The sequence below is a fragment of the Panthera pardus genome, unplaced genomic scaffold, assembly GCF_024362965.1.
Source record: "Panthera pardus isolate Hobbes unplaced genomic scaffold, ASM2436296v1 HiC_scaffold_2, whole genome shotgun sequence".
Classification (NCBI taxonomy): Eukaryota; Metazoa; Chordata; class Mammalia; order Carnivora; family Felidae; genus Panthera; species Panthera pardus.
The window spans coordinates 63,107,610-63,120,675 of NW_026526765.1; the positions used below are offsets into that span (position 1 = coordinate 63,107,610).

A 13,066-nucleotide genomic window follows, 5' to 3' on the forward strand; every position below is an offset into this window, starting at 1 on the left:
TATGCTTGAGGGGGCCTTGCTGGGGGAATGAAGAATGAGTCCTGGGCAGCCATCAGGAAGACAGGAGGCCTGCTACCTGAGTGGCTGACACGGAGCCATAGCAAGAGACACGAAAGGCGGACGGGCGGTGGGATGGACACAATAAAGTAACGGGAACAGAGAGAACGCAGAGGGCTAGCTTGACCCCCAAAACCTGCTCTCTCACTGCTCTACAGCACTCTCCAGGAGGTGACCCTGCCGTCTCCTCTTGTAGCCAAGCCCGAAGACAGCCAAGTCACCTGCCCTGCCTGGCAGGGGCTGTCACGTGGTGATGATTCACTAGGTTAGCCATTTCTTCATTGTCACCACCCCTGGCCGGTTCCGACTCAGGAAGGACTTGTCTGTTCACACCATGTGACCTTTCAGCAGGGCTCAGGTCAGGGGTTTACAAACGGTTACTGAGCCACTAGGTAAGCGTCCGTGGAGATGGGCACAGGGGGCGGTAGACCAGTATGGGGTGTCAGAGCCTGAACAGGTGGGAGGCCATCTGTCTGGGGGCGGGGTGTTGGCTATGACAGGAGGAGGTTCTGTGTAGAGGGGACTGTTCCAGTGCAAATGTATTGAGGTTAGTGGGAGAGGCTAGAGAAAGAATGGCGCTTAAGGGAAGGAGAGAAACTCGAACGAACCCCTAGAGGGTCTGGGAGTAGTGGCACATCCAGATTTGACTTTTCTCTTTTTAATTCTTTTTTTTCAATGCTTATTTGTTTTTGAGAGAGAGAGAGAGAGACAGAGCGTGAGCGGGGGAGGGGCAGAGAGAGAGGGAGACACAGAATCGGAAGCAGGCTCCAGGCTCTGAGCTGTCAGCACAGAGCCCGACGTGGGGCTCGAACCCAGGAACCGCGAGATCATGACCCGAGCCGAAGTGGGACACTTAACCAACTGAGCCAGCCAGGCGCCCCCAGATTTGACTTTTAAATACCAGACAAAGGAATCAGGCTTCTTGGAGAAACGGCAGATCCCAGGGCAGGAGCAGGAAAAGCACGAGATAAGCCTCGACCACCTCCTTGTGTCAGAAAGTAAGCAGGTGGCCAAGGACAGATGGAGGGATGTGACACGGATGCAAAAGCCGGCCTGAAACGCTGCCCAGCAGCCAAATCTGGGACAATCCGACACCGAAAGAGGTAATGATGGCACCAGATTGTACAAAACGTTGAGTGAAACAGGAATCCATGGGTCCATACAGACAGAAATAAACATGTGGACCAATAAATAGGGACAGGAGAAAGCAGAATTGGAAGCTAATCCTAAGCAGTCGTCAAACAAACCCACCTGAAGAGATATTCTACCAAAGATCTGGCTTGTAGTCTTAAATTTTTTTTTTTTTTTTTACATTTTTATTTATTTTTGAGAGGCAGAGAGAGACAGAGTGTGAGTGGGGGAGGGCCACAGAGAGAGGGAGACACAGAATCCGAAGCAGGCTCCAGGCTCTGAGCTGTCAGCACAGAGCCCGACGCGGGGCTCGAACCCACGAACCGTGAGATCATGACCTGAGCCGAAGTTGGACACCCAACCAACTGAGTCACTCAGGCGCCCTCTGGCCTGTAGTCTTAAAGAGAGACTACTGCCGATTGGAGGAGACAAAAGAGACGTGGCAACTAAGTGCAGCATGTGATTCTGAACTGTGTCCCTTCACTGTGCAGCGTGGAGCTGGGACAACTGGCAAAACCCGACGAAGATGGAGAGGTGAGATGGTCGCACTCGGTGAACCAGGCCAGTCACGGAGGACAAGCACGGTATGGCTCCACTTATATGAGGTTGCGGGGGGTGAGGTGGGGGCCTGGAACTTCCTGTACAGACAGGAAGTAGCCTGTGGTCACCGGGCGGGGGGGGGGGGGGGGGGGAGGAGGAATGTGGAGTTGGTGGGGACAGAGTTTCAGCTTGGGAAGATGCACAAGTTCTGGAGATGGATGGTGGTGGTGGTTGTGGAACAATGTGAATGAACCTGATCTTACTGAACGGGACACTTAAAGGTGGTTCAGATGGTAAATTTTATGTCACGTGTATTTTCCTGCAACACAAATGGGGAAAACAGCTGGGTTTTGGAAGTGAACAGAGCAGGGTTGGACTCTCACCTCTGACACTGGTCGCTGGATGACCTCGGGTGACCTCGGGGGTGGCTGTTAGTGGCCTGCATGTGGCAAGCACTCAGAACAGGCTACCTCCTAACTGGTCATTGCGCGTCTTTGACTCTAACTGCAAGGTGGCTGGTTGGATTTTGCCCATCGCCTCCACCCCCAGGCCCACCCCCGTATGACCTGCTGGCCACTCAGAGCTCCTAAGCCTGCTACCAGTCTTCTCTCCAGGAACCTCTCCTGGGGACAGTTAGAGGGGTGGAGCGTGTCCCAGCCAAAGACACAGGTAGGACCTTACATGCTTGTGTATGCACCTGCCGTCTCTGGAGGGGAAGTATGGACCTGGGAGGGACACGGGTGGGGAGCTTCTCCCTGTGAAACCCGTTCATGCCCCTGGAATGTCTTCCCACAAGCTGCGTCTATGTAAATAACATAAATAAGTACACACACAGGTCAGTCATTATTACCGAAGAGGGGCCCCCGTTCCCTCGTCCCTCTCCTCAAGGCACTGCCGTCTTACATTAGCCCCTAGCTCTCCAGCCAAAACTGCTGCGGCCCTCGTTGAGGAATTCGGTGGATGTCTCCCTCTTTCTCCCTCTTCCTGTCAGCTCCGTGGCATTTTGAAACACCACTTTCCTCGGCTTCCGGAAAACCAGCGAAATCTATTCACGATGGGGAAGGGCCATGCCTTTGCAGCCACTGTTGGAACTCCTATGGCAAAGGGCACTGCCTGGCATGCTTGTAAGTGCTCAAAAAAAAAATTTTTTTTTTTAATGAACAAACCGTTAAACAAACCAACAAAATAAAAAATATGTAACAACGAGCCTCAGTGCAAAAGTAAGCTCAGGTGTAACGGCACTGACACACTCCCCAAATCATGCAGGTGTGCAAATGGCCAGAAATAAAGGCAAAGGCCATCAGTTTTTAAATAAAGTAGTCCTGGGTGCGGGATTATGTTATTGTTTTGCAGAACGTTATCAACAGAGAAACCAGGTACGTGTCGATGTTTATGCAGGCTCTCTCAGTATTACTTGTCGCAACTCCGTGTGAACGAAACGAAATTATTCCAAAATAAAGAGCTTAATTCAGGTAATGTAGTAAGGGCAAACCTGATCTGTCCGATGAAGACAAATCTGTCGATTCGTGCATTATCAATGAACAAGTGCATCAGATGTTACTGGAAGTTTGGTCAGGGCAGGGGCGCCTGGGTGACTCAGTTGAGCGTCCGGCTTTTGATCGGCTCAGGTCATGATCTTGCGGTTTGTGGCTCGGAGCCTGCTTGGGGTTCTGTCTCTCCCTTTCTCTCTGCCCCTCCCCTGCTTGCTTGCTCTCTCTTCCCTTCAAAATAAATAAATGAATTTAAAAAAAGGACAGAAGGCTGCAGGGGCGGATCATGTACCTAAAAGGGGAGAGAGAGATGGGAAAGGGGATTTTTAATAGCATCATGTGGTCGATGTTGCCTGTGTTTGGCAAGGTCTTACAAGAAGATGAGATCAGCCAAAAAACTTTCCAGCTTGTGAACAGACATTAGAGGTAAGAAGGAGAGTCCAGATATTTGAGGATTTGCAATGTTAGGTAAGCAAACTGATTCGGGGCCCTAAATGGCAAGAAGCAAATGTCGAGAACCCTTGTGTGACAAAGGCCTCCATGCAATGATCAGATGAAAAATGTGCTGCCGAGGCAAACTTTTCAGGTGGACAGAGTGGCTCAGGGAAAAAAGCGTAAGACTTGGCTTTTGCACATAAGTCCCATAGCGTCAAGGTTTCAATCGAGAGAGAGGTATGAGAGTGAGGGAGCAAAGGAATAACAACAGATTTACGAGCCGAGTCTCACAAAAAAGTTGTGAATGGGGCTTCTGGCCCATGTCGCTGGTTGGAATCCGTTAGGTAAAACTCCTACTGCGTTTATAAGATAGCCATTCTGACCCAAACCCCCACGATCCCGAGGCTCCAAAAGTCTCAGCTCAGAACTGAAAACGACCTTGGGGCTCTAGTCTCCTAGGACAGGATGGGGATTAAGAAAGCTGGGCAGCCTCTCAATTCAGATTCCCCAGTGTGGTGTTCGGGTGTGGCCAGAGGGGGTGATGGCAACGGCAGAATCTCACAGAGGGTGGCGCTAGAGGCCGCGGAGAACGGCAGGGCGGAGTGGGACCTACAAGGGACACCTGCCTTGCCGCGTTTAAGTGGCCTCACAGCAGAATTGCTTCCCCTTTCCGGTTACTTCTCTGTTAAGGATTAGGTGGGGTATTAAGCAGATGACTCTTCTCTTTAGTTATGAGGTCTAATAGAGGAGGAGGTGCCTAACCACTCACGTGGAGACATCCTGGGCCTTGAGCTGGATGTGGCTACTAGATGATACTTAGGGTCATCTCCCGTGGAACAGGATTAGTATCTCTGTGGGAAGAAGACACCATATTCACTGGTCGAGAGGGCACACGGAGGTACCTTCTAGGAACCCCCCCCCCCCCCCATTTGATTCTCCTCTCCTTCCGGGCACATGAGTGGTTTGTACCTCTCGGCGCCCCTGCAATTAGGTATGGCCACATGCCTAGCTGTGGCCAGTGGGCTCTGAGTGAAAGGGAAGCGTATCGCCTGCAGGCCAAATTATTCATCCTTCATGCGAGACCCTCTGTTGTTCTCTTCCTTTCTTGTGCTCTTAAGGAAGAGCTCTAGGGTTAAGTCGATGGGCTAAAAGCTTGGAGCAGCCAGGATGCGAAATTTCACCTTGACCTTGCCCTGGAGGGTTGCCCGGACCACAGCCATTTTGTGTAAGTGAGAAATTTGTTGTGTGAGGCCTAATGAGTTTTTGCTGTTTCTTTGTTCACCTACTGTAGCGGCAACAGGATCTGTCATCACTAATGCTGCCCCAGAGCCCAAATGGTAGAGTCGGGATTCAAATGTTGAGCCTTGCACCACCAGCACATTACAGGAGTTCATAGGATTGTGGTGGGGACGGCCATCGTCAAGGCTTTGGCGGGTCTGAGTCTGACAAACTTCTCCCACATGCCTACTGAATCACGTCTGTAGAGACTGAATGCTGCTCCCTTACGAGTGCTGGAGAAACTTGGCCACATTCAGCCATCCCGATCATATCCAATCTATTGCTCCTGTAGAGGGGGGTGGAAAGGATTTTCTCTCTTTGAGCACTTAGCTGAGACCCTTGTAATAGATTAACAAGAAAAAAACAAGTTTCTTAACATGTACACCTCATGTATCCATGGGGACACCCAGGGAAGAGTAAGTAATCCCCTGAGGTGGCTTAGAATTCAGAATTAAATACCAGCTCAAGTGGGAAAGAAGAGGGAGAGGGGGAAGTAAGCCTCTAAGGGGAGAGTAAATGATTTTTGGGAAAGAGAACGGACCTTTAGAACAGATGGGAGGTGTGACAGTTTGTGATGAAGTTTGTCAGGGTGTGGGGTTGACTTTTAGTCTCTTCTCTCGTGGTTAAGAGTCAGTCCTCCCTGGTGGATAAATTCCCGGGAGGGGATCTGTGTGGCAACTGTTGTTTCTTTTGGGGTATCGGTCTTTAGACAGATAATGGGAGTTCAGTGACAGCCTCTCCCTGTATTTGCTGTTTTCCAAGTGCCCGCAGCACCAAACAATCCATATATCAAAAAGCAGCAAACTTGGGGGTAGCATGTCCTGCGTGGCATATTCTGCTACCCTTTGCTCTCTCGTTTACAAAGTTTTAAGCTTCATACATTGATTAGGCCACACAGACAAGCCCTCTTCTGGCTTTGGCCCTGGAGAAATGGCTACTCAGGGTGAGTCTGAGGGGCTTCTGGGAAAACCCGTGTGCTGGTTTTACCCTGAGCCCACATCTGTGTGCAGTGTTCTGTGACCTTCGCTCGTCCTTGGATGGTTCAATCTGGACACCCTGAGGGAGATGTTAGAGGGGGAACTTCAGGCTCCATTCCAAGCCAGAGAATTCTAGAACTGCCCTCAGGTAGCTGAAAACTTAGTCTCCATGAAAATCAGTCTAGAAGATCTGGCCCTCTAGCTGGAGATGTTTTGAATCATCTTACTCACAGGACGATGATACTCTAGGGCAAGTATCTCCAATATTGTCAGGGGCCAGCAGGGTGCTGCAAACGAGAGAACCAGCCAGTGACATCCGCATGTCCCACACGATGTCTCAAGTGGAGAGTTGCTACAGAGTTCTGGCAGATTGTTAGCCCGTGGGAATATAAATGTGTTGTCAAATCTTGACATTTTTCATTAGGATCCAGAAAGGGAGCTCTATCTGGAAACCTCCCCATTTAAAAATGTTGGTAATTAATTAAAAACAAAACAATAGTCACAACTCCATAGCCTATAGAACATGGTTAGAGGGCGGTCGGTCGTTCAGCAAACTCTGCCCTGTGATGGACATTTGAGCGAGGGAAACAGACTGGCTAGAGCTGTAAGGGTACGTGTTGAGATGTACCAAGCGGTCAAGTTGACTTGATTTTGGCCCTGTATTTGGAATGAAGGGTGGACTCCAAAGGACTGACAAGTTTGAACTTAGGTAATAAGGAGGCAGACTAGCAAGGGGGTGGTGAGGAGGGACACGTAAGCTTTGAATTCAGAGACTTGGGTTCAAACCTTACTCCCCCACTTAGCAGTTGTACGAGTAAGTTCCTTCACCTGAGTCTAGGTTTCCTATCCCTGAAATGCAGAATAAATCCTAACAGGGTCATGAGAATTAAACTACATTTATACATAAGAAAATGTCTGCCACCTGGTAGGGGCCTAGTTTGTCCACTTCCTTTCAAAGGCTTGAGAGTGAGGAAGAGGTTTGATAACAGCAGTGTTTCTGGAAGGATGGCCACATGGCTGTGTGGGCACTGGAGACAGAACGACCGGCTGGGTGTCAGGCAGTGTGACCAATTTGAGAGGACGGGTAATCACATCCATGTGGCCTTGGACCCAAGCCCATCCCTGGTGACAAGACCGTAAAAGTTGACCTCCTGGCTCCTCCGAGGGTAAGGTGATAGACAGGGTGCAGTACATAATGCCAAGAAAAGCTTGGCTGTGCCACCTGTCCTGTCTGCTCCCACCCTATCCTTAGGGCAGCTGAGAGAGGCAGGGCCCGGCCCCGTCAGTACTGATCCAGGGCCTCGGGCACAGGCGGGCCTTGACCTCTGCTGGGTCCCACAGGCAACTCTCCTCTATCTTTCATAGTCGGGGAGTCTTCTGCAGAGTTCTCAACAGTGTTCTGAGCTGCTGAGCAAACTCATCTTCAGAAGACACTTGTTTTGAAAGCTTAGGAGGTTTACGTTTCCAAGTCAAAATGCCCCAAAGCACGGTCCTTGCGAAGAACAGAATTAAAAAAAAAAAAAATCAATGAGACTCGCCCCTCAGGAGCCGTTAGAAGAGACAGGTTTACCCACTAATTATAACTAAACCGTCATTGCCAGTCAACATCACCAGCTTTCCAAAAGTTTCTTCAGGTGAAAATGATTTTTCCTGTGCATCAGAATCACCTGGAGGGCTCGTGGGCCCCCTCCCCGCCCCTCCCCAAGTCTGTGAATCAGGTCTGGGGTGGGGACTGCATTTCTAACACTTTCCGGGGTGATGCTGAGGCTCCTGGTCAGGGACGCTGTGTTCAGCGCCACTTCTGTGACGGATCTGCTTGTATGTATTTAGTTCACAGAGCTGGCGAGTGATCCAGAGTGCATGGGATCCTATTTCCCTCATGAGTAAACAGAAGCTAAGGTTAAGTGGCAGAAATAGGGTCAAACAATGCCTGCAAATCTAAAAGCCACAAACTTCACTGCAAGCCAAGAAATGGAAAAGGTGGAGGTGGTTCATTTTTAACAGGGAACCAGCTAAATAAAGGCTTTAAAGTTTACTAGATGGACACTAACCGGTGATAGAACCACGGCTCTCTGAAGTTTTCTTGGATATTATTCAAGGCTTGCAGTACCAAGTGTTTGCCAAGGGCCAGCAGCACGAGCATCACCTAGAACGTGAGAAACAGGCACAGGCCCCACCCCAGAACTCCTGGGTCAGAATGTGCGATCTTTCCAAGATCCCCGGATGCTGCTGCTGCTGCTGCAAACTCGGGTTAGAGGAACATGGACAGAACGTTCTGCCCTCACCTAACGACAGGCCTTAGTAATGGTCCAGGGGAGGAGGGACTGTCTGCCCACGTCTAGTGTTACCTACTAGCTTCAGGGGGTGGGCAGCTCTAAGTTAGGTTCACCAATCTTCCCCCCACCCTCCACCACCAGACTAATCATGTGTGGGCATGGGCACAGCATGCAACGGAGGACAAAGGTTGTCCTTCACAGGCCTGGAGGCTACCATTCAGTTGAGGCTTCGGAGTAAGAGTATCAAATGATTTTATTACAAAACTTAAGCCATTCATTGATCATTCAACTTTTCTAAAAAACATAAACATGAGAATAAAATAAACACACCCAAGACTCACTAGCCTTTGCAGGATAGGAAAAAGCCCTGGGCAGAGAGCCTGCAAATGTTTTTTCCTTTTACCCGATGTCCGTACTTCCTCACACATTCTAGGGTCCCATGTTTTGTCACCTCTTATGAGGCGGGGAAACCGAAGCTACAAGATTCATGTACAAGAGGGTCACGACAACTTTAGAGCTATTTGATGCTAATGCTTACATGTTCTAGTTGACAAATAAGCACTGTCTAACACCTACTCCATGCTAACCTTTACTGTCATTTTTTGAAATTGCATTTTGGGACTGGTTATCTTCATTCTCTGTAGCTCCAGCCCCTCTAGGATCCCCAAACACAAACCCTAAAATCCACACGCAGTCTCCAAGTTCAAGTATAAAGGTTTGTTTCAGGACAACCCCAGGCTGACGTAGTGTTTCTTTATAACTCTGTAGTGTCTTCTGGATGCCATCCCCTTCGACAGGCTGACCGGATGGCAGCACAATGAGGGGGCACACAAGGTCAACTTTGCTACTGCCTGTTCAATCTGCATGCTACCCCACAGTCAAGGCTGAATGCTGAAATCAGTGACGACCTCGGCCTGTCTTCATTCTGAAGGTGTACTCTTAAGTAACCGAATCCATTTTCTTCACAGTTAATTTAATGGAGCTTCCAAAAAGTGTCAGACATACTCTAAAAAGAAAAGAGAATCGGATCAAAATGCCTCTTGATGAGAGACTACATTTATGTTCCTAAAGAAATTTACAATTAAACTAGGAAGACTGGAAATGAATGTTTTGCATTCCGTAACGGAATTGAGGTGTTTGCCCAATACTGGCACAAATGGACAACCTCCCCTTCTTGAGTCAGCGCCCTACACGAGCTTCCCGCTCTTGCTTTGTTCACTCACTGATGCTTTCCTATCAAAAATGACAGACATCTTCATGAATCTCGAAAAGAGCACACCAAAGTGGAATGAGGGTAAAGGGCACACCCCAATGGTAACTAACAACGGCTAAGTAAGGATCCGCTGCTTACTTGCTATCACTGCTCATATTCACTAATGGCTCAAAGCCTGTAAAAAGCATTGTTTTGTGCATCTACAGCTGACTTTTAAGATTAAAGTAAATCCCAAGTGTAGTAAAAAGAGGTATGCATAACAGAAGTGTCCCATGGTAACGGATAGTGGTAAACTCAAATCTCTAAATACAAGGAAATCCAGCAGGGCTAAAAGCGGACCGTGCGCACCATTGAGGATGCCATTTTAGAACGCATTGTTCGATTGTATATTCAAATCGCAAACCCAAGTTTAACTCATGTCCAGGGGTGAGACTCATTTACACATGATCTCAGCCAAAAAGCCGAGAAGCGATTAGGAGTGAGGCCCATTTAATCATTTTCAGAAAAACAGGACTTTCATTTGAATTTCTCTTGTGCACAACAATCATCCCGGTTGGTTTCTACTGAAGTATCTATTCACAGCCTAAATGTTTAGCTCTGGTGGCACACAACTTCATACTCGCTCACACAAGAGGACACTACTAATTCGTTCTCAGTAACAAACGACTCCTAAACAGCAGCGGAAGTCTATCTGCACTAAATGCTTTTCTGAAGGTATACAGAAGATGATCCCCAATAGTGGCTTACCCCTTTTCTATCCGTTTTATATATTTATAAGCCAGAGATGAAGGCTCCTGGACAAAAGACAGGATACCGGACCTTAGGAAGCATCCTGGGATGGAGCTGGGGGGTCCTGGCTCTCAGGCTCTGGAGGGGGCGCTGGCACAGCTTCTTTTTTCTTGGCCGCCAGGAACTCATGAATTGCTCTTTCTATCTGTGGTCTGAAGATGTGGTTTAGTTTGGGATCCACCACTTGAGAAATGATTCTGTCCACTCCAGCTTCCAACATCCCTGACCTTGCGGAGACAAAGAGATCATTCTCTGAAGGTCCACGCACCCTTTCCCCAGCCTCCCCTCGTGTTTGCACCGTGCGTACCTGACCTGTACCTGTAGTACGATATCAAAACTGGGAAAATGACACGAAGACAATACGACCTTATTCAGATTTCACAGGTGTGGCTGTACCCTGCACAGGTAGCTCTGTGCCATTTTAGCCACATGAGTAGCTTCAGCGAGCCACCACAACGAAGCTCTTACCTACACCACCACAGCACCCCCTGTGCCAGCTAGCCCCTGCAAGTCACACTCACCTCCTCCCCGTCCACCCCCAAGCCCTTGGCAACTACTGATCTCCTGTCCATCGCTGTAATTGTTCATTTATCAGAGTTACATATGTGGAATCAGCACCATGCATCTGTTTGTTACTGGCTTTTCTCACTCAGCATAATTTCCTGCTGTTTCTAAAGAGGCAGGCTTCATAAGCTTTTAGATATTCCACGAGAGTTCAGTAGACGAAGACCTGAACACAAGTGTTAGTATTAAGAACAAGAAAAGGGGAGGAGATTAGAAGCAGCTTATCTTAGGACACCAGATTCTAGGACCCACCTCCACTTTTATGCCCAGTGACACTACGGAGTCACTTGGATGACCTAGCAGTAGCACTTTATTAACTGAAGTTCAGTTTGTTTGAAGGACACACTTTAATAGGACTCTACGCCTTCCTAAAAGCTGCCATCACACTTTAGAGGAGCCATGTGGACTCAAAGACTTTGTAGAACTCCCCTTCACTTGGGAGACTAAAGATCCAGCTCCTCCTGCCCAAGATCTCAATGCCGATCCTTGGTGTAAAACTCCCATGTATGTGCCAACTACACTGAAAACTCCGAGCGGGCAGCGAATATGTTTTGCAACCTGGAATATATTTCGGAGCACCCAGGAAAGTTTACACAGGAGGCCTATGGAGGTTGGATAAACTAGCAAGAATGTCAGTTGGGTGCTTTGCTCATTTGAACTTGAATAAAAGGGTGGACTGTTGCAACTCGTGTGTGGGGTTTGCTGGAAAGGGCCATCCACCTTGACCAAAAAAATGACTCGCATCAGCTTTCCGCTTTCCTGCGTATCATACCGGTGATTACTGCCTTTTCACTCCTAATTCTAGTTACTTACTGAACCACACTCTGCCTCAGACCATTTCGCAACTGGTTTTTGTTCATTGTAGGATTCCATTCCTGCTTGTCCAGATGTGTTGACACAAAATTATCCACTTTCTGCCTCAGGTTTTGGTAAGCTGGCTAAAACATTAAAAAGAAGACGCAAGGTAAGAAGTTATATGCACCAAAGTTTTAGAAATCAGTCACTCAAGAATACTGCTTTCCACAGAAACGTAGAATTTTCAAGTCCTTGAAGACACTTCTACTACGACTATGAAGATCACCGTGCAGCACAGAAGAGTGGGAATTAATGCCCGACACAAGTGCTTACTTTATGGTGGCCAGGCACAAGGCCAGATGCTTTATCATCCCATTTACTTTTCAAGTAACTGTACAGGGAGATTTTATTAGCTCTCTCCTGCCCCCATTTTAGAGATTAGAAACTTACACTTAGAAAAAGTAAACAGCTTGCCCACTTAGCTAAAATGTGGCACAAGCCAAGGGCAGACCCAGTCTGTTTCTGAATCAAAGGAACCGAGTTCCAGCCTGGCACCATCACTAACTAGCTGTCTGACTTTCAACAAGTCACCAATCTTTAAGTCTCAGTTATTTCCATTTGTAAAACTGAAATGCTGCCGCCCTGCTTACCTCGCAGAGTATCCTTAGCAACAATGAAGGGGTCAGGAAAGCCCTCTGCATAAAATGAAGGGTCACCAAAACCTCAGCACAATGAAAGAATGCAGACGCAAGTCAGAGCCTATGGAACACTGGGAAAGGCTGAAGGGAAGCACAGCTGAGGTCCGAACATGGAGCTTCAGACACTTACTGGTCTTAAATGTTCTCGACACAGCGAGGGTCAGAACAAAATGAGAAGGAACTTGGTGAACACAAGGAGCATATGTTCTCAGCCTCTGAGACCTTCTGGTATGATCAGCTACTCTTCTTTAAACCAGGTATGATAGGGGGCGCCTGGGTGGCTCAGTCGGTTGAGTCTCCGACTTCGGCTCAGGTCACGATCTTACGGTCCGTGAGTTCGAGCCCCGCGTCGGGCTCTGGACTGATGGCTCAGAGCCTGGAGCCTGCTTCCGATTCTGTGTCTCCCTCTCTCTCTGCCCCACCCCCCGTTCATGCTCTGTCTCTGTCTCAAGGATAAATAAACGTTAAAAAAAATTTTTTTAAACCAGGTATGATAGATACAGCGTGCATTGCTGTTTAGGATCACCGCTGTCCCCCTTCTGCCATGGGCAGAGAATGCTTACCTACCCCAATGATGCTGAGTTTTGGCAATGTCATACGGTCTGGTCATTGGAGTGCTAGGGACAAGTGACCTGAAATGTGGTTGTGTCTGGCTTGGTTCTTGTGCTCTGGTGACCCTCTATGAGGGCATGTCCTAGGATCTAAGATGAGTTCATGTGTTGCCGAGCTAAACCGAAGCCCAGCTGAAGACTACTTGGATGAGCTGAACTTTAGCTGACCTGCAGCCCTATCAACATAAGAATGAATGCCTGTCATAAATCAC

The 13,066-nt window shown here is 48.4% G+C and overlaps 1 protein-coding gene and 1 long non-coding RNA gene across 14 annotated transcripts in view; one reads left to right on the forward strand and one right to left on the reverse strand.

Annotated features, from left to right (window-relative positions):
• The window catches only part of LOC109267523 (uncharacterized), a 384,515-nt gene that overhangs the window by 247,967 nt on the left and 123,482 nt on the right, over positions 1 to 13,066 (forward strand). For 11 of the 12 annotated variants that reach the window (XR_008423756.1, XR_008423762.1, XR_008423755.1 and 8 more), the window contains one exon: positions 1,680 to 1,772. This is a non-coding gene — a long non-coding RNA (uncharacterized LOC109267523). Of the gene's footprint in view, positions 1 to 457; positions 1,161 to 1,679; positions 1,773 to 13,066 lie in introns of those variants that run through there. The other variant, XR_008423758.1, reaches the window with a different exon arrangement.
• The window catches only part of BOD1 (biorientation of chromosomes in cell division 1), a 6,700-nt gene continuing 2,053 nt past the window's right edge, over positions 8,420 to 13,066 (reverse strand). Inside the window, exons 2-4 of one of the 2 annotated variants that reach the window (XR_008423754.1) lie at positions 11,564 to 11,688; positions 10,145 to 10,413; positions 8,420 to 9,190 (exon numbers count right to left, since the gene is read on the reverse strand). Coding sequence is in view for 1 of the 2 variants with exons in the window: in XM_019450342.2 (XP_019305887.2) it covers positions 10,218 to 10,413; positions 11,564 to 11,688 (321 nt within the window). In the remaining variant the exon portion in view is untranslated. The remainder of the gene's footprint in view (positions 9,191 to 10,144; positions 10,414 to 11,563; positions 11,689 to 13,066) is intronic. The other variant, XM_019450342.2, reaches the window with a different exon arrangement.